Source organism: Bos grunniens, chromosome 1 (genome assembly GCF_055505025.1).
Source record: "Bos grunniens cultivar Pamir isolate PY7600 chromosome 1, Bosgru_T2T1.0, whole genome shotgun sequence".
NCBI classification, from domain to species: domain Eukaryota; kingdom Metazoa; phylum Chordata; class Mammalia; order Artiodactyla; family Bovidae; genus Bos; species Bos grunniens.
The window spans coordinates 5,676,807-5,698,639 of NC_141165.1; the positions used below are offsets into that span (position 1 = coordinate 5,676,807).

The window sequence follows — 21,833 nt, forward strand, 5'->3', positions numbered from 1 at the left end:
AAAGTTTGTTTTGCTTCATACCCATGCCAGCATTTTGGTTGTCAATAATTTGGGTTCTTGCCATTCTAATAGATGTGTGATGTTACCTGATTGTCTTAATTTGCAATTCTTAATAATATACAGTGTGGACTATCTTTTCATGTGCTTATTTGCCATCTAGTGTATCTTCTTTGGTGAGGTGTCTGTTCAGATCTTTGCCCACATTTTAATTGTGTTGTTCTCTTACTTATTGTTGAATTCTAAGAGTTCTTTGTATAGTCTGGATAGAAGTCCTGTGTCAGATACATGTTTTGCAAATATTTTTTTTCTCAGTCTGTGACTTGTCTTCCCATTCTCTTGACAATGTCTTGTGCAGAGCAAGAGTTTTGTAATTAAGTCCAGCTTATGCATTATATCTTTCATGGATCTTGCCTTTGATATGGTATCTAAAATGTCATTATCAAACTGAGATCAAACAGATTTTCTCCTATGCTACCTTCTAGGAGTTTGATAGTTTTACATTTTACTTTGAGGTTTATGGTCCACACTGACTTAATTTTAGTGGAGAGTATAAGATCTGGGTCTAGATTACCTTTTTGGGGGGCATGTGAATGTCCAATTTTTCCAACATGGTTTGTTGAAAATTAGATTATTTCTCCATTTTATTGTCCATGCTTCTTTGTCAAAGATCATTGACTATATTTGTGTGAGTCTATTTCTGGGCTCTCTATTTTGATCCATTCTTTTACCAATACCACACTGTCTTGCTTACTGTAACTTTATAAAAAAAATCTTGAAGTCAGTGTCAGGCTTCTGATTTTGTTCTTCTTCAATGTTCTGTAAGCCATTCTGAGTCTTTTGCCTCTCTGTATACAATTTTAGAATCAGTTTGTCAATATCCACGAAGTAACTTGTTGGGATTTTGATTGGGGTTGAATTGAATCTATAGATCAAGTTGGGAATAACCGATATCTTGACAATCTAAGTCTTCCTATGCATAAACATGGAATACCTCTCCATTTATTTAATTCACTCCTTAGAGTGTTATAGTTTTTCTCATACAGATCTTATATATATTTTAAAAATTTATACCTAAGTATTTAAGTTTTGGAGATACTAACATCAATGGCATTGTGTTTTTAATTTAAAATTCCAATTGTTCATTGTTGGAATATGGGAACGTAATGGACTTCTGTATATTAACTTTTTATCCTGCTACCATAGTTCCAGGAATTTTTTGTGGATTCTTTGGGATTTTGTACATAGATAATCATATCATCTGCAAATAAAGACAGTTATATTTCTTCCTTTCCAGTTGGTATGCAAATGTTAAGAAAATTCCCTCTATTCCTAGTTTGTATTTTTCTTCATGTATTTGATGAGATGAATCACATACATGATTTTTGAATGTTGAACCAGGTTTGCATTCCTGGGATAAACTCCACTTCACCACGGTGTATAATTCTTTTCATACGCTGTTTGCTTTGATTTGCTAACATTTTTTGAGGATTTTGGCATCTACATTCATAAAAGATACTGGTCTATAGTTTTTCTGTTTTGTAATGTTTTATCTGGCTTTGGTGTAAGGGTAATTCTGGCTTCATAGAATGATTTAGGCAGTATTCTCTCTGCTTCTATCTCTTGGAAGAAATTGTAAAGAACTGGCATAAGTGTTTGGTAGAATTACCAGTGAACCTGTCTGAGCCTGGTGCATTCAATTTTGGAAGGTCATTAATTGTTGATTCAATTTATTTAATAGATGCGACCTATTCTGATTGTCTATTTCTTCTTGTGTGAGTTTTGGCAGATTGTGTCTTTCAGAAAATTTGTCCACTTCACCTAGGTTATAAATTTGTGAACATAGAGTTGTTCATAATTGTTATTGCAGTCATGAAATCTAATATCCTTTTTAATGTTCACATCCAGATCTTGAGTTCCTTAGAGCAAAATTCTGGCTTAAATTCAAGAAAGTAGGGAAAACCACTAGGCCACTCAGGTATGACTTAAATCAAGTCCCTTATGATTACACAGTGGAGGTTATGAATAGATTTAAGGGATTAGATCTGGTAGACAGATTGCCTGAAGAACTATGGACAGAGGTTCATAACATTATACAGGAGACAGTGACCAAAACCATCCCAAAGAAAAAGAAATGCAAGCAGGCAAAGTGGCTGTCTAAGAGACTTTACAAATAGCTAAGGGAAGAAAAGAAGTAAAAGGCAAGGGAGAAAGGGAAAGGTATATCCAACTGAATGCAGAGTTCCCGAGAACAGCAGGGAGAGATAAGAAGGCCTTCTTAAATAAGCAGTGCAAGGAAATAAAGGAAAACAATAGAATGGGAAAGACTAGAGATCTCCTCAAGAAAATTTGAGACATCAAGGGAACATTTCATGCAATAATGGGCATGATAAAGGACAGAAACAGTAAGAAGCAGAAGGGATTAAGAAGAAATGACAAGAATACCGAGGAACTGTACAAAAACAGTCTTAATGACCTGGATAATCCATGATGGTGTGGTCACTTACCTAAGCCAGACATCCTGGAATATGAAGTCAAGTGGGATCTAGGAAGAATTACTATGAACAAAGCTAGTGGAGGTGATGGAATTCCAGCTGAGCTCTTTCAAACCCTACAAGATGAGGCTATTGAAGTGTTGCACTCAATATGTCAGGAAATTTGGAAAACAGCAGTTGCCATAGGGCTGAAAAGGTCAGTTTTCATTCCAATCCCAAGGAAGGGCAGTGCCAAAGAGTGTTCCAACTACCATATAATTGTGCTCATTTCACATGGTAATAAAGTTATGCTCAAAATCCTTCAAGCTAGGCTTTAGCAGTATGCAAACTGAGAACTTATAGATGTACAAGCTGGGTTTGTAAGGTTTAGAAAAGGCAGAGAGGAACCAGAGATCAAATTGCCAGCATTCACTGGATCATGGAGAAAGCAAGGGAATTCCAGTAAAACAACTACTTCTGCTTCATTGACTATGCTAAAGCCTTTGACTGTGTGGGTCACAAGATTGTGGAAAATTCTTAAAGAGATGGAGTAGCAGATAACTTGAATTGTCTCCTGAGAAACCTGTATGCAGGTCAAGAAGCAACAGTTATAACCAGACATGGAACAATGGACTGGTTCAAAACTGGGAAAGGAGTACGACAAGGCTGAATGTTGTCACCCTGCTTATTTAACTTCTATGCAGAGTACCTCATGTGAAATGCTGGGCTGGGTGAATCACAAGCTGAAATCAATATTACCAGGAGAAATATCAGCAACCTCAGATATGCAGATGATACCACTCAAATGGCAGAAAGTGAAGAGGAACGGAAGAGCCTTTTTGAGGGTGAAAGAAGAAAGTGAAAAAGCTGGCTTAAAATTCAAATTTTGAAAAAACTAAAATCATGGCATTTGGTTACATCAGTTCATGGCAGATAGAAGGGAGGAAAGTGGAAGCAGTGACAGATTTTAGTTTCTTGGGCTCCAAAATCACTGCAGATAGTGAGTATAGCCATGAAATTGATAGACACTTGTTCCTTGGAAGGAAAGCTATGACAAACCTAGACAGTGTGCTAAAAAGCAGAGACATCGCTTTGCCAACAAAAGTCTGTTATAGTGAAAGCTAAGCTTTTTCTAGCAGTCATGTACAGAGGGAGAATTGGACCATAAAGTAAGCTGAGCACCCCAAAATTGATGCTTTCAAATTGTGGCATTGGAGAAGACTCTTGAGAGTCCCTTGGACAGCAAGGAGATAAAACCAGTCAATCTGAAAGGAAATCAACCGTGACTATTCATTGGAAGGACTTGTGCTGAAACTGAAGCTCCAATACTTTGGCCACCTTAAGGGAAGAGCCAACTCATTGGAAAAGACCATAATGCTAGGAAAGTTTGATGGCAAAAGGAGAAGGGGGTGGCAGAGGATGAGGTGGTTAGATAGTATCACCAGCTCTATGGACATGAATTTGAGCAAACTCTGGGAGATAGTGGAGGACAGAGGAGCCTGGTGTGCCCATGAGGTTGCAAAGAGTTGGAGATGATTTAGTGACTGAACAATGATAACAACGATGTCCATGTCATCTAAGTGATGTCCCTTCTTCAACTTCTGATGTTAGTAATTTGTGCCTTTTTTCTCCTAGTTACGCTGCCTAGAGGTTTATAGATTTACTTGATCTTTTCAAATAATGTTCTGTTTTGTTTATTTATTTTTTCTCTATTTCCTGTTTTCAATGTCATTGATTGTGTTGCATTAAAAAAATTTCCCTTTCCTCTCTTTGGATTTAATTTTCTCTCTTTTTAAAGAAATTTCCTAAAGCAGATGCTTATATGATGCTTAGATGATTGATTTTAGATCTCTCTTCTTTCCTGAAATATACATTCAATACTCTGGATTTCCCTTTAAAATACTACTTTTGCTGCATTCCACAAATTTGGATAAGCTGTTTTTTCATTTTTATTTAGTTCAAAGTATTTAGAATTTTTTTTTTTTTGAAATTTTGTCTTTAACCCATGTGTTATTTAAATGTGTGTTATTTAATCTCCAAGCATTTTGGTACTTTCTAATTATCATTATTGATTTCTAGTTTAATTCCACTGTGGTCTAAGAGCAGACATTGTATGATCTGTATTTCTTTACATTTGTTAAAGTGTGTTTCATGGCCTAGAATGTGGCCTATCTCAGTGAATGCTCTATGTGAGATTGAAAAGAATACATATTTTCAATTGTTGAATAACATATTTTATAGTTGTCAATTCTCTTAAAAAATGCACAACAGTTTCCTTACTGATTTTCTCTCTGCTGGATCTGCCCAATTCTGAGAGAGGGATGTTGAAGTTTTCTACTATAATAATGGATTGATCTACTTCTCCTTACAATTCTACTGGTTTTTGTCTCACTGATTTTGATGCCCTGTTTTTAGATGCATATACGTTACGGATTACTGTGTCTTCTTGGAGTATTGATCCCTTATCATTTTGTAATGTCTGTCTTTATCACTGATAATTTTCCTTACTTGAAAGTTTGTTTTTCTGAAATTCATAGCATTGTTCTATCTTTTAGCATATTTTTTCCATCCACTTTCTTTACTCTATTTGTGTCTTCATACTTAAAGTGGGCTTCGACTACATATAATAGGGTCTTTTTTGGATACATTCTAATAATTGCTGTCTTTTAATGGAAGTCATTAGACCAATGACATTTATAGTGATTATTGATGTAGTTGGATTCCCATATATATATAACAAACATATATAGTTTGTTAATTTTCTACCCGTTGCCCTTGTTCTTTATATTTGTGTCTTCTACTCTTTTTATGTCTTTTGATTTTTTAATTGAGAATTTTATTTGATTCCATTTTTTTCTTTCTTAGTGTATCAATTATCTTTTAAAAAAACCTTTTTAGTGGTTGCCCTAAAATTTGCCCTGGGTATTTACAGCTAGTTCAAATAACACTATATTACTTCATGGGAATTGCAAGTATGTTTTAATAAGCAAGCATCCCTAACTGCTCCATCCTGTCAATAATCAGTGCATTATTGTGTCATTCACTTCAAATATATAAAAGGTATAATCATCAGATACATTGTTGTTGCTACTATTTTGAAGAAGCTCTTATCTGTTAGATCAATTAAAGAATAAGAAAAATAAAAGTATAACTTCACTTATTCCTTCTTTATTGTTCTTGTATTAACAGTATTTTCTTATGTTCTATATTCCTTTTTGTTAAATTGAAATATAGTTGATTTACAATGTTTTGTTAATTTCAAGTGTATATCAAAGTGATTCAGATATATGTGCATGTGTATATATATACTTTTTTTCAGATTCTCTTCTCTTATAGGTTATAAAAAATATTGAGTATATTTTACTGTGCCACACAGTAGGTCCTTGTTATTTTATTTATAATTTTTAAATATTTTATATAAATTAAATTATATTTTATAGCCATTATTTATAAAGAAATTATTTATACATTTAAGTTTGATTATAAAAATACAGCAGTGTGTACTGTATTCTTGATGCTCTGGCTTCTGAGACCTTGCTGACCCAAGGAGGGACTGCCCTTCCCCAGGATTAACTAATTCCTGGAAATAGTAGGTCTTGCCTGCTAACACTCCTTAGATGTACAAACCAATGAATCCTGAGTCCACACCCTCTCCTGCCTCCTCTTATTGGGCTCTTGAACTCTGGGACACTAGTCATCTTTCGTTGCCACTCCAGTAACATGTACTTGGCAACTAAGGATCACCCCTACAATCTAGACCCCACTGAGCTTCCTCAGACTATTCACTTCTAAGTCTGTGTAGCCTCCCAGGAAAACCAGGATGAGGCTCCTACCCACCTCTCTCTGCCAGCTCCTGTTCCCCCAGTGCTTCCCTGTGTGACCCAGCATGGTGTGTCATGCCTCTTGTTTCTAAGGGGCTGTGAGTACAATAAAAACGTCTTCCTTTTTAACAGTCATCTTGTGTCTTGCATCTTTCTGTGTCTGATTAAAACATAATTTGTGTCTTTATGGAGATCCAAGTTGCTGACCTATATTATTTTCCTTCTCTCTCTCTCTTTCCTTCTCTCTCTCTGAGATCGTCTTTGAACATTTCTTGCAAATCAGGTCAGCTAGTGACAAGTTCTCGCATTTCTTCGTTTGTTTGAGTAAGTCTTTATTTCTCCCTCACTCTTGAAGATAGTTTCACAGGTTGCAAAATTCCAGGTTTTTGGGTCTTTTTCTCTCAACATTTAAGATAGTCCACTCCTGGGACTTGCCTGGTGGTCCAGTGGTTAAAAATTTGCCTTCCAATGCAGGGGACACAGGTTGAATCCCTGGTTGGGGAAATAAGATCCCACATGCTGTGGGGAGACGAAGTCTGTGCACCCCAGTTACTGAGCCTGTGCCCTCTAGAGCCCGTGTTCCAAAACAAGAGAAGCCTGTGTGCCTCAACAAAGAGCCTGTACAATGCAATGAAAATCCAGCACAGAAAAAAATAAATTGTAAAATAAATAAAACAGTCTGTGCCAACCTCCTCTTGTTTGTGTGATTGCTGAGAAGTCAGATGTAATTTTTGCTCCTCTATAGATAATGCGTTTGTTTTTTGTTTGGTTTTGGCAATTATCCTTTTTATGTTGTTTGAGCTTCCTGGATCTGTAGTTTGGTGTCTGACATTAACTTGTGCGAAATTCTCAATCATTACTGTTTCAAATACTTCTTCTCCTCTCTTCTGCTGGTATTTCCACTACACATATATTATACTTTTAATAGTTGTCCCCTAGTTCTTACATGTAATGTTCCATTTTTTTTCTTTGCTTTTCAATTTTGGAAGTTTCTATTGATAAATCCTCAAACTCAGAGATTCTTTCCTTAGCTTAAGTCCAGTCTACTAACGACTCCATCAAAGACATTCTTCACTTCTGTTACAGAGTTTCTAATCTCTTGAATTTGTTGCTTACATCACCCATCTGTTCTTGCATGCTGTTTACTTTTTTTGTTAGAGCCATTAGCATATTAATAATTTTTATTTTCACAGAGTTCTCCTTGGAGTGTAATTTTTAAAAAAAGATATACAATAACAAGTGTTGGTGAGAATGTGGAGAAATTGGAAACTTTATATCTGCTGGTAGGAGTGTAAAATGAGGCAACCACTTTGAATAGCAATTTGGCCATTCTGAAGGAGATCGGCCCTGGGATTTCTTTGGAAGGAATGATGCTAAAGCTGAAACTCCAGTACTTTGGCCACCTCATGTGAAGAGTTGACTCATTGGAAAAGGCTCTGATGCTGGGAGGGATTGGGGGCAGGAGGAGAAGGGGACGACAGAGGATGAGATGGCTGGATGGCATCACTGACTTGATGGACGTGAGTCTGAGTGAACTCTGGGAGTTGGTGATGGACAGGGAGGCCTGGCGTGCTGCGATTCATGGGGTCGAAAAGAGTCGGACACGACTGAGTGACTGAACTGAACTGAACTGAAAAATGTTAAACATAAAGCTGGCATAAGATAAAAAATTCTTCTAGGTGTCTACCAAAAGAAATGAAAACACATATCCACATAAAAATTTGTACATGAATATTCATAGCAGCATTATTCATAATAGCCAGAAGTAGGACAATCCAAATTTCCAACAACTGGTGAATAGATAGTTTATATGTTGTATATCCACACAGTATTGTTGTTCTTCAGTCGCTAAGTCACGTCTAATTCTTTGCAACCCCATGAATTGCAGCACTCCAGGCTTCCCTATCCTTCACTATCTCCTGGAGTTTGCTCAAACTCAAGTCCATTGAGTTTGGTGATGCCTTTCAACCATCTCCTACTACTCAAACATAAAAGGAATGTCACAACATGGATAAATCTTGAAAGCGTTATGTTACAGAATCCAAACACAAAAGGCCACATGTTATCTGGTTCCATTTATATTAATGTCTAGATGGGTAAATCCATAGAGAAGAAAGCAGATTAGTGGTTACCAGGAACTTTGGGGAGGGGAGAATTAGTAACTGAGGATGGGTATGGGGTGTCATATTTGTGTCATTAAAATGTTCTGGAATTAGTGGTAATTGATGCAAATACTGCTAATAAACTGAAACACATTGAATTGTCCACTTTAAAGGGCTAATTGTGTATAATGTGAATTATATCTTAAAAATAAAATTAATAAGTAAAATATATGATATGTTAGAATATGATGACTATAGATTTGAAAGTCATTGATGACATGATCAGCTACTAACTACCAGGGAGCCTCGATTTCCTCTTTGGCAAAATAAGGGTTTAGTCTAAATGATCTATAGGGTGACTTCCAAATCTAGTTTTCAGTGATTCCCTCAATCTTCATGCATGATTAGCAATTTCAAAATAACCCTGAAAGGTCAACTCTAGAATAAAATACAGCCCTTATACTTTAGGTATTTCGTTAGAGGCATCTCTATTCTTGAGTATTGGTTATTTTATGTATTTCCCTATTAATCAAAACAACTTTGGCTTGGTGGAGTTTCTGTAAGATTGTAATTTCCCACAAAGAATATTTCTAATTGATTGTGAGCTCATGAAGAGAAATCCTGAAGTTAAAGTAATTTACAAAATTGGGTATAACCAGAAATGACAGAACAATTTTCACAAGGGATTAATGAAGAAAGAAATGTGGGTAGCTGTTGGATTTTTGAGCCAAGTTGTGAACATATACAATAGTTATTGTTGACATGAAAATAGATAATCAAGAATAGTGACTTCATAAATTCTGTGAGTTCATAGATTTTGTATAAAGCTTATAGAACAGTGGTTAAAGTTTGGGCTCCATGATCACCTGTCTGGGTTAGGATGCTGGATTCACCACTTATCAATACCAAGCCACCTATGCCTGTTTCCTTATCTGTCATGTGGATATATTAGTTGTACCTCAGTAAGATGGTTTTGAGGATTAAATAATATGATGCATAAAGAGCACTAAGAAAAATATCTGAGCCATGGTAAGGACACAGCAAACATTAGCATTGGAATAATTTTCAACAAATGGGCTCCTCTGGTGGCCCAGATGGTAAAGACTCTTCCTGCAATGCAGGAGACCCAGGTTCGATCCATGGGTTGGGAAGATCCCCTGGAGAAGTTAATGGCTACTCACTCCAGTATTCCTGCCTGGAGAATTCCACGGACAGAGGAGCCCTGTGGGCTACAGTCCATGGGGTCGCAAAGAGCTGGACCGGATTGAGCAAATGCACACACACAGAGACATTTTCAAAAAGCGCTCAAACGCTTGATGAATACTTTCCTTGTAGTTCAGACGGTAAAGAATCTGCCTGCAATGGAGACTTGGAATCGGCCTGCCAATGCAGAAGACAAGAGACTCGGGTTCGATCCCTGGGTCAGGAAGATCCCCTGGAGGAGGAAATGGCAACCCACTCCAGTATTCTTGCTTGGGAAATTCCACGGACAGAGGAGTGTGGCAGGCTACAGTTCATGGGGCTGCAGAGTCAGATACGAGTGAGCAGCTAACACTTTTCACTGGATGAGTGTTGTAAGCACCCCCGACCCTGCTTTGACAAATAGAGTGTTTACAGTGTATTTTGTTCTAACTCAATTTTCTCAGTTATTTATCATTATTTCTTGTTACACAATGATATTTTTCATATTATAAATAACATTTTTTACAGAATAAAAGCAAGCAAACTATATTTTTTGCTTTTACAAGAAATATAGTTTCTTGAAATATACAAGAAATATAGCTTAAAAATCTATGTTTTGCTTTTACAATATGAAAACAATATTTTTCATATTGTAAATAACATTTTTTTTTTTTTTTACAGAATAAAAGCAAGAAACCTTCACTAACAAAATGAAGATCCTGCTAATTATATTTGTTCCTCTTTTCTGGACTAAAACGCTGTCATATCAGAGCCCAGGTACCAGTATATTTTATATTTATTGTTATTAGGAAAATAAATATTTTTATGTCTCAGCAAATCTTTATTTTAATTAATAGAAACAAGGGATGTGTTTCTTTACTGAAAAATCAAGGTAGACGGAATTTATTTGTAGTTGGTGATATGCAATGTCAAGCGTACTTAAGCTTTCAAAGATGACAGAAAGCTAGGTGCAAAAGTCATGAATTATGCTACACTTGGCCAGAAAAACTTCAATTATTCACTGATTTTCTGAAGTCCTGATGTTCCATGTCTCTATGAATAGAGTCAGCCCATTTGTTTTGTAGGCCCGTTTGCAACTTGGCCTTAATAAAGGAAAAAAAGGAACCCCACAGAGGAAATTATATGTATATAATAATAATATAAAAGCTTTAATATTCCATATATATGTAGAATATGAAAGCTAGATTTTTTTGTATTTATAAAAACATCATTCAAAGAAATATTTTTAACTCTGCACTGTGCTACCCTCAGATTTCCTGATATCAGGGTCACTTTTAAAGAAATATCTTGCTTAGTTAAACATTTATGAGCAGATCACTAATTGGGAGGGTGGAGGTAGCTGACCATTTCTGCTAGAGTCAACACTGGTGGTTTTTTCCATTGTCCAGACTCTCTTTATGAGGTATGAATACACTCCCCCTCCCCTAGTTGCTGTGAATATTGCCTACAATGTCTCACAGCAGTACCTCGCTTTCTCAGGAGAACTGCCCTTGGCTTTCCCAGAGCCACCTTACCCGGGTTATGCCTATAAGCCTCCAATCCTTCTCTCCAATTCTTGGGGAAGGTCTGTAGCTGATAACTGACTCCTGTCAGTAGCTAAATCGTGTCCGACTTTTTTGTGACCCCATGGACCACAGCCAGCAAGGTTCCTCTGTTCATTCAGTATTTTCCCAGGCGAAAATACTGGAGTTAGCTGCCATTTCCTTCTCCAAGGGATCTTCCCAACCCAGGGAAAGAACCTGTTTCCTGGATTGACAGGTGAATTCTTTACCACTAAGCAGGGGATGAAACTGTTTCCTACATTGGCAGGTGGATTCTTTACCACTAAGCCATCCCTCTCGAGCCAAAGAGGGATGCTCTGGTGTAAGGAATGCACCAGAATCTCCTCCAATCAAGCCACACCCTGCTTCTCTTCCTCTGCCTCCCCTCAATCAAGCTCCTGTTTCAGATCTGCCTCTATGATCTCCAGCCCAAGATAGCTGCTTCTTTGCTTGATACTGTTATAAAAGTTGCTTTTAATCCACAGGCCACTTGGCAACTTTATGGCATCACATTGTTTATTCTTTTAGTACAATATCAAGTTGTTTGGGGTTCCACAACCAAAAAACGAAAAAAATGTCAGTTGGTTGCCTTTGGCACAGAGTTGTAAAAGAAAAATCTGTTGTTAACATTACAGAAGTCCTCTTGTTTGACATTTTAGCATAAACAAGTACAGTTTCCTCTCTTTGACCTCCAGAAGATACTTTCCTTGGGATTCTGAGTCACCCTTAACAATAGGACATAATCTCAAAGGAGATGTGGTTAAAATATCAAGGCTAAACCATCTCCTTACTTGGGTTTGTTGTCATCTTATTTTGATAGGGCCAGGCCCTGAGTATGCTGATGTGGTGTTTCTGGTGGACAGTTCCGACCACCTGGGAATTAAGTCCTTCCCGTTTGTGAAGACCTTCATCAACAAGATGATCAGCAGCCTCCCCATAGAGGCTGACAAGTACCATGTGGGCCTGGCCCAGTACAGCGATGGGCTCCACAGAGAGTTCCTGCTCAGCGCCTTCAAGAGCAGGGGCCCCATGCTGAACCACATCAAGAAGAACTTCGGGTTCCTGGGGGGCTCCCTGCGGATTGGGAAGGCTCTCCAGGAGGTTCACAGGGCCTACTTCTCAAGCGGGAGGGACAGGAAACAGTTTCCCCCGATCCTGGTGGTCCTGGCTTCCGGAGAGTCTGAAGATGCTGTGGAAGAGGCCGCCGAAGCGCTGCACAAAGATGGGGTGAGGATCGTCTCTGTGGGGATACAGGGGGCATCTGAGAAGACCCTGAAGGCCATGGCCACGGGCCAGTTCCACTACCGCCTCCGGACGGTCAGGGACCTCAGCACATTCTCCCAAAACATGACGCAGATTCTCAAGGATGCAGCTCAGTACAAAGATGGAACAGCCTACTCTGATATAGAAGGTAAGGAGGCTCTTTGTTGAAGAGGTGTCCCACCCCCATGCATTCTGACCCAGAAAGCCATCTCCTATTACCTCTAAGTTGCCACCCACCAGAAATCTCTATTTCATGCAGAAATGTAGAAGACCTCCTTCTCATGAACTTTCATTCCTGATCTCCTAAAGCTAAAAGGAGACTACCATAGCTTATCATTTGAAAAATGCTTTATTTATGTCTTAGGAAAGTTCTACATAAGACCCCCAACAGAAGACCTTTGAGTACAAACAGTTTACTTAGGGAGTTATCCTAGAAAGCCTTAGCAAAGAGAGGGTGATGTGAGACAGGAAGCCACATATGCAGTGTTGATGAGCAGGTGGAACAGGTCAGTACACTCATGGAAGGCACCCAGTAAGTATACTGCCCTGCTGAGGGGATCCAGTCATTCTATCCAGAGTGAGGTAGAAAGAGTTTCTAGCAAATGAATTTTCCTGGCTGCCTCTGTGCTCAGTTGATAATGAGAGGCTATTCTGAGTAGGTGCTATCTAGTTCTAAGACTCAAGGAAGCCACTTGGTGTGGTAAAAAGTGCCCTTACCACAGGTCAAAAAGATCCAGACAATGCCAATAGCTGGCTGTGAACTTGAGGAAGTGATGTCGTCTCTGTGAGCCTTGCATCAGCACCTTCATTTGTAAGCTATAAAAGTTGAAATGATCTTGAAACTTTTTTCCTGCTCTCATTCACCAATGGGTTGATTTTGTAATCAGACCAGGTTATGCCTTAATAACAACCCACTCCAGTATTCTTGCCTGGAGAATCCCAGGGAAGGGGGGGCCTGGTGGGCTGCCGTCTATGGGGTCGCACAGAGTCGAACACAACCGAAGTGATTTAGCGGCAGCAGCAGCATGCCTTAATAAAAAGTAGACTTCCCGAATAAGAAGTTTATTGATTTCCCTTGTAACAGTGCTCAGGTTGACCAGTTGTTTTGCTTCTATTCAAATACTTAGGTTGGTGGTGGCTCTTCCATCTTCAAATGTCACTTTCAAGGTGCCCTGGGAATTGGTATGCAGCTGGTGAAGGGGAAAAAGAGGGAAGGTCACTCATGGGATGAGTTTATGGGCTAAGCTTGGAAGAGGCACACATTCTGCTCACATTTCTTTAGTAAGATCTTAGTCCCATTGCCACACCTAATTGCAGGTAAGGCTGGGAACTATGTCTAGTCCTGTGAGCAAGAAGAGGAAATGGGTTTGGGTAAGTATTGGGCAGGCTCTGTCACAGTTAGTGCTGCCTCTGAAGCACCAGGAAGTACTTTTACCTTCACTTTTCTCATCCTTCATTCCTCCTGCCTGGGGGGAAATAGCAAGTTCCCAGAGTACATGTACTTCTCCTCCTAGAGAGAAAACCCTCCTGTGACCCTTCCCTGGTGGCTCAGACAGTAAAGATCCCCTGCAATGCGGGAGACCTGGGTTCAATCCCTGGGTTGGGAAGATCCCCTGCAGGAGGGTGTGGCAACCCATTCCAGTATCCTTGGTTGGAGAAGCCCCATGGACAGAGGAGCCTGGTGGGCTACCATCCATGGGGTCACAAAGAATCGGACACGACTGAGCAACTAAGCACGTGAATGAAATGTGACCCTTCCCCTTGGGAACCTTGGAGACCTTACAACCCTGTAGATAGCCTGAGATCTCCATGACAGTAGGGCTTTACCACCTTCTTAGAAGGCTCTGGGTACTGACTGTGTTTCTCTCACTCCTCCTGATTTATTTTACAGCGGTATATAGTTCAACAAGGGTTGCTTGTCAGGACCCTATCCTTCCCTTTGAAAGTGAAAGTGTTAGTCACTCAGTGATGTCTGACTCTTTGCAACCCCATGGACTATAGTCCACAAGGCTCCTCTGTTCATGGAGTTCTCCAGGCAAGACTTTTGGAGTGGATTGCCATTCCTTTCCTGATCCAGGGATTGAACCCAGGTCTTCTGCATTGCAGGCAGATTCTTTACCATCTGAGCCACCAGGGAAGCCTAGAGGTTAAGAATAAGGGTTTGGGAGTCTGAGTTCAAAGCCTGGCTTGGCTGCTAAGGGCCTTGAGTAAGCTGCTTAGCTTCTGAGCTCCAGTTTCCTTACCTATAAAGTGAGGATAATAGTGTTGGCCTTATGATGAGTGGTATGACTTGTATGGAGTTTGGCAAACAGTTTGTAATAGCTATTTGCAAATAAATGCTGAGCTGAGCAGGCTATGTTGAAAGTTTGTTTTAGCAAACTATGGGGGTGGGGTGGGGTTCAGAGCACAGTAGTAGGTTTATGAGAATTATAATTCCACAAATACTTCTGAGCTTGTACCAGGTACCAGGTACTGGAGAGATAGAGATAAGTAAGATATGTCTTTTGGCTTCTAGAGCTCACTATTTTATGGGTAGTTTTTGGCAAGATTTGAGCTTATCTCTCAGCTGCACTTATCACAGCTGTGGTTCCCCCATCTGTGTCTGGAGTGGGTATTTTCTGTGCATGTGATATACTTTCCCCTGCATTCCAGATTTATAGAGCCAACTGCTTACCTGGCATCTTCAATAGATCTCAAACTCAGCATGTCTGAAACAGAGCTCTTGACTCCTCCCTCCAACCTGTTCTTCCCCCTATCTCCCCTACCTTGGAAAAAGACAGAACCAACATCCTCTCAGTTGTTCATGTCAAAAACCTAGGCGTTTTCAACACTTCCTTTTTGTTTCCCAACACATATCTAATTTATCATCAAGTCCACTCTACGTCTAATTCATGTATCAAAAGTACTCTTGTTATCTTTGCCCAAGAACCATTATCTATTTCCTGTATTAGGGCAATTACTTTTAAGTAAACTTTAATGAGTTCATTGTCTCCCTTCAGGAACTAGGGTGATATTTAAAAGATGTAAATAAGATCATGTGAGTCCCACATGGTTGGACCTGGTTCCCTCTGACCTCATCAGTCATTGTTCCCCTCACTCACTGGCTCTGGCTACTCTGAGCGTCTTGCTTGTTTCTACTTCTTGCTTTTCTTTCTGCCAGAATTATTCTTTTATTTTTCAAACAATGTGTAGCTGAATCTTTCTCTTTGCCTTTCTCAACCTAAATGTGATCCTTTCAGAGAGGCCTTCCCTAACTTATTTATGTCTCAGATAATTTAGTTCTTACCCCACATCACCAACATAGGGCAGCTCATTTGAGACACCTGTTTTATTTTCCTTGTTAGCATTCATTATGGTCTGAACTAATATAAGGAGAAGGCAATGGCACCCCACTCCAGTACTCTTGCCTGGAAAATTCCATGGATGGAGGAGCCTGGTGGGCTGCAGTCCATGGGGTCGCTAAGAGTCAGACACGACTGAGCGACTTCACTCTCACTTTTCACTTTCATGCATTTGAGAAGGAAATGGCAACCCACTCCAGTGTTCTTGCCTGGAGAATCCCAGGGATGGGGAGCCTGGTGGGCTGCCGTCTATGGGGTCGCACAGAGTCAGACACTACTGAAGCAACTTAGCAGCAGCAGCAGCAGAACTAATATAATCTATTTTTCTGTCTTCCCCATAAAGTAAGAACTCCTTGAGATCAGAGATATTTCCATGAACTCATACCTATATCTCAGCATTTGAAAGTGGTCTTGGTGGTTGTGGTGGAGGTTCATACTGGTGATCGTGGATTTGGAGGTGGTGGTTGGTAGAGGTGGTGGTAGTCATACTGGTGGTGATGTTGGTCGTGAAGATCATGGTGATGGGATGTGATAGGAAAACTGGTAAGACGAGTTCTGCAGATAGGGGAAGAGCATTTCAAGGTCTCTGAAATCAATGGCCAGTGTAAATTTTGCTCAGAATTTTTATTTTTTTTTTCAGCAAAAAATTGCTAATTCTGTTTGTCATGACTCCCTCCATTTTCCCTAATGATGTCTGACAAGCTATACAGTGGCTTTCTCACTCTGAGCCGGGGTCTGTACTAACCTACTTGCTTTTTCTCTCTCCGTAGTCCCCTTTCCCAGGGCCTGTAAGAAAGATTCAGTTGCCGACCTCATGTTTCTGGTGGATGAGGCCGTTGGGACCACAGAGAATCTAAGGCTCCTGCAGAACTTCCTGAAGAACATCACCTCCTCCATGGATGTGCAAGACAACTGCCTGCGGATTGGACTTATGAGTTACAGTGACAGAGTCGAGACGGTTTCTCCTCTGAGCTCGAGCACAACCCAGTCTGAATTTCAGGAGCAAATCCAGAAGCTTTCTCTGCGGGCTGGGAAATCCAGTGCTGGAGCTGCCATTGATCAGCTGAGGAGGAAAGGCTTCTCAGCAGCACATGGCAGCAGACGGGCACAAGGAGTGCCCCAGATAGCAGTCCTGGTTACGGACAGGCCGTCGGACGACAGCGTGCGTGAGGTGGCCCTCGACCTCCGGCTGCAGGACGTAACCGTGCTTGCCTTGGGCATTGAAGGGGCCAACAAGACCCAGTTAGAAGAAATAGTGTCTTACCCTCCGGAGCAGACCATCTCCATGCTGCAGTCCTACGCAGACTTGGATAATTATAGTAAGAAGTTCTTAAAAAAGCTCCAGAATGAAATATGGTCCCAAGTCTCGGCTCGTGCTGAACAAATGGAACTTGATAAAACTGGTATGTTTTAAAAAATACTTTTCCTATTATAAAAGTAATACGAGCAGTTGTCAAGGGTGGGAGCAGGGGCAGGCTCAAGGACTTACTGTAATTGGGTAAAGGGATTTTGGGGGTTATGAAAATATTCTAAAGCTAGATTTTGGTGATGGTTTCACTTTATACATTTTCAAACCTTATGACTTTTCTAAACGTTATTAAATGATTGCAATGGATGTTTTAAGCATATAAGTCATACTGGGATAAAATATAAAAATCGTAATTTTAAAATAGTTGAATAGTGTTGATGAACATAAAGGAAAAAAATAAAATCTCTTGAAGTCTTATCTTTCAGATAAAGCCATTCTTAACATTTCTCTTATCTTTTAGTCTCTTCTCTCTCTCTCTACACTCATGGACACAAACACATGCATATACATTTTAAAAAAATGGTGTAACATGGGTATTGGTGCTGTTGAGAAGAACTTTATGTAATGATGACAATGTTCTTTGTCTTCACTGTTCAGTAAGGCAGCCACTAGCCAACTTTGGCTATTGAGCACTTGGAATGTGGCTAGTGGAACTGAGTTTTAAGGTTAACTTAGAACTTTTTATTTTTATTTTAGCAGCCACATGCTGGTGGCTGGCATGTTGGAGAATGCAGGAACACACAGTTGGGTACTTGTTGTATCATTTACAATTACTTCTGAGTGTGACTAACAAAAGGAAAAAATATAGCAGTGATTTAGATACAATAAAATGATTTTCTGTTTCACAAATAAGTCCTAAGGTAGGTTTAAAGAGCTGGATGGTATACCAGTGTCCGTGTCTAAGTTATTTTCTTGTTTGTGGTCTCTATTCCCAGGATCATAATCCAAGATAACTGCTCCTGGCATTACATTCACATCCAGCAACTAGAATGATGAAAGAGAAGGAAAAGGCAGGGTTCCCCTGCCTTTTCTTCAATGGTATTCCCGGGAATTACACATACCATCTTTGCTTACATCCCATTGGCCAGAACTTAGTCACATATCACTCTTCATTAATGTAATCTTTATTTGGGGCAGCCAAGTACCTCGGCAAATTACTGGGGTCTAAATTAGCTTAGAAGAGAGAACGGATGTTAGGGATAACCAGGATGATATGCCTTACTCCCTTTTCTATCAACCTTATACCATGAACTTTGGTCCACCTCTTTAAATGTTCATTGCCAATATTCTTTTTAGGTTGGGAATAATAATATTTCATCCTCTGGGTATAACAGAATTTGTTTGATATATCCTAAATTGTTGGATATAGAGGTTGTTGCCAGTATTCTGCTTTTATGAAAATCTTAGCAGGGATCATCATTATACTTATATCTTTGTCCACAACTGAATCTGCTATAGCCTTACCAAGTTCTTTTCAAAGGTGCCAGGACATACAGACAAAACACACTTGATGTGGCTTCGAGTTTATCTACTCCTGAGCTCTCTGCTGTCTTCACACATTTCCCTGCAATAAAACGCTTTCCAACAATTGGACTCAAATTTGGTAGCACCCACCTGGAAAAGAATCCTCCAATCATATTAAAGGTTAATTTTAAATTCACATTAGTCAACTGAAAGTAAAAGGATGCGATCCTGGGCCAGCCCTGACTTTCCTCTTGCATGTATACATTACACGGCAGCAGCAAAGAACCAGTGTCCCATTCCCTCCTGTGTGATACAGAGAGGAGTCCTTCAGAGTGGCAGCTGCTTTGCTGTAGTATAAAGTTTAAGGCATAGGGGGATGTGACAAAAACCACTGTTGCCATTATAGAATGTCTACATGGGAAGAAATGGGGCCAAGGCTAGGACAAGGGCTACCCTTATCTTCCATAAAGCCTCAGTAAGTGGCTTTGTGTTCATTCAGTGGCTCTCAAATATTGGTACCTGACAGGTAAGGATTCATGTAAAATTGATGTATCAAAAATATACCCAGGAAAACTGGAGATTGGTAGGGAAGTGAGGATACGGGACCAGGAAGGGCAGGATGATAAGCAAAGTCCCATGGAGGGCCAATTCCACTGAACCATTCTAGAGACAGTGTGGGTTAAACCTTAGAGTTGTCCTAGTCAGGGGCAATGTAACCAAAGAATTTATATTCCAGCACACAGGAGGAAATGTTCATTTCCAGACACTTGTGGCTCAAGTAAAAAGCAAAAAGGATTTCTACAACCTGAGTAGCCAACCACCCCTAGATACTGCTGCTAGCTGTTTAAATGAAAGTGCTGGGAACTGGTTACACAAAATTCCTGATAAAGGATTTGAGGGGATATAGGTGGAGCACCCACAGTGTCTACTATAATTTTATTAGGGCTCCCTGAGGAGATTGTTAATAATTCGGTGGCCCAATCCAATGACTCAGTGTCTGCAGGTAGGTCAGGCATTTTAGAAAGCTCTCCAATGAACTCACACTAGCAGTATCTGAGAACCACTGCCTCAGTGAATTTGCCACGGTCTGCAGTGAGACAGCCAGCTTTACAGTTTCAAAATGGTCAAACACAGACAACCAATCTCTACTGACTTAGTCACTGCTGTGTCCACCACCTCCCACACTACTGTCTCTAATTTATGTAGCAGAATTTCATTAAAGCAAGGAAAATCTCACATTAACCAAACCAGGAGACTGATGGATAAGAAAAGATTGATGATTATCTTTGTAGTGGAGCTATAGTGCCGGAGACCTGGACACTGGAGACCATATTCCTCTGAGAGATACAGTCTCTCCCTATAGACATATATACAAGTGGGAAGCTAGTCTATAAGCAGAATATTGCTGGAGGATGTGGAACCAGAGCAAAGGAGTTAGTTTTATGACTTAAATGTCTTGTGGTATTTAGTCAGGGGGATGATTCTATTTTAAAGTCCAATATATAGATCTATATCTCTAGATAACTGTGCAGGTGAGACCTTGTCCCAGGGCACACATTTTTCTTCAACCCTGTCCAACTGAACTTTTTAGATGGATATATTCTGTAATTACACTGTCCCATGTAATAGCCACTAACCACATGGAACTGTTAAGCACGTGAAATGTGGCTTTTGCAACTGAAGAGTTGAATTTTAAATTTTATTTAATTTTCAGCCGTTTGTGTTCACGTTTTAATAGAAACATGTGACTAGTGGCTAGTCACTAGTCTAGCCATGGTTGGATGGGCATTGCCATGGTTACCCCCTGGGACTTGAATTTTTCTCTCCTTCATTACTGATCACCATTTTTCTTTATTAGATATATAAATCAATTCATTCTGGTCTCTATCAAGTGTTTCTGTCTGGGGATCACACTTGTCTTTTGCAGATAACTGCTTACCTTTGCCCTAATACTTTATACGTTGATTTCATAGTTTAATTCTCAGAGTCAAACTTATTTTCAGTATTTCTGATTTCTTAAGAGCCAACTCCCCATAGCCTGAAGTAGTGTCAACAGCTATAAGTTACCAACAAGCTATCAAGAAAGAAAATATTTCTGAAAAGACTAAATTGTCTTGTATTTTAGAGACCTTTTCACATACTCAACCAGGTAACTGTACACATAACCTAAAATTTAAAGGTATATATTTTTTTCTTCCACCCAATTTAAAAACTTGGTGGAGTAGTAGAGTAGTACTCTACTAAGCAGAGTAGTGAAGAGACTATTAGGAAACTTAAAGCACTTTTTGACAGAGCTTCTGCTCAACAAAGGAAAAATATTGAGAGCTCTTTGATTTATAATTTCCTGTTGAAATCTTGTGATGTACCAGGCCTGAACTGGGCAGAAGCAGAAAACGAGGCAAAGTCTCTGCCCTCATGGAGCTGACATTCTGTGTCAGCAAACAGGCTGTGCTCAAATGAATAATCAAGTAATTTCAGAAAGTAACGGGCATCATAAAGAAAGCAGACAGGGTAGTGGGGTAGATAATGATTGATGTGTTTTAGCTGGAAGGGAAGAGAAGGACTTCTAAAGACCTACCTTTGAGTTGACACGTCCATGAGATGAGAAGCGACCAGCCTGTGAAGATTCGGGGGGAAGAATATTTCAGGAAAGAGGACAGGCACAAAACTACAGGAGGCAGCCCGGTGTTGCTGAAACACAGCAAGGAAGGTAAAGAATTGCCAGTTTCCTTGTGGCTCGGCTGGTAAAGAATCCGCCTGCGATGCAGGAAACCAGGGTTCGATCCCTGGGTTGGGAAGATTCCCCTGGAGAAGGGAAAGGCTACCCACTCCAGTATTCTGACCTAGAGAATTCCAAGGACTGTATAGTCCACGGGGTCGCAAAGAGTCAGATACAAATGAGCGACTTTCACTCACTCACTCAGAAATAGGATGACAAAGAAAAGGAGGAAAAAGTAGTGTTATTTTTCATTTTAAAATTCTAACTACAGTGATAAATCATTTAAGTAGAACAGTAATATGGTCTGGTTCTAGTTTTAAATATATTATTCTAGTTGCTCCAGGTAGAAGAGGTTATTGGGGCAGTAAGAACAGAAGGTCGTCTGAACCTATTTCTCAAAGGAATGATAAGGCATAAACTACAAATGCAGGCAGGTGTCAATACCAGAAAATCAATCTTAACTAAAAGCCTGGAGGTTTGGGAATCTGGTCTTTAGTCTTTAATTCACTGACTGCATGACCTCAGTGACTGGGCCTCACTCAGTTTCAACTGCCTCACACGGTTGCGGTAAGTTTCACAGGAGAAAATGGGTCTGAATG

At 39.8% G+C, this 21,833-nt stretch overlaps 1 protein-coding gene across 2 annotated transcripts in view; it reads left to right on the forward strand.

Moving 5' to 3' along the window:
- The window catches only part of COL6A5 (collagen type VI alpha 5 chain), a 150,609-nt gene that overhangs the window by 23,884 nt on the left and 104,892 nt on the right, over positions 1-21,833 (forward strand). The window contains exons 2-4 of one of the 2 annotated variants that reach the window (XM_086416162.1): positions 10,258-10,353; positions 11,959-12,549; positions 16,513-17,145. In XM_086416162.1, coding sequence (XP_086272288.1) covers positions 10,287-10,353; positions 11,959-12,549; positions 16,513-17,145 — 1,291 coding nt within the window. In that variant the 5' untranslated portion in view covers positions 10,258-10,286. Of the gene's footprint in view, positions 1-10,257; positions 10,354-11,958; positions 12,550-16,512; positions 17,146-21,833 lie in introns of those variants that run through there. The other variant, XM_086416152.1, reaches the window with a different exon arrangement.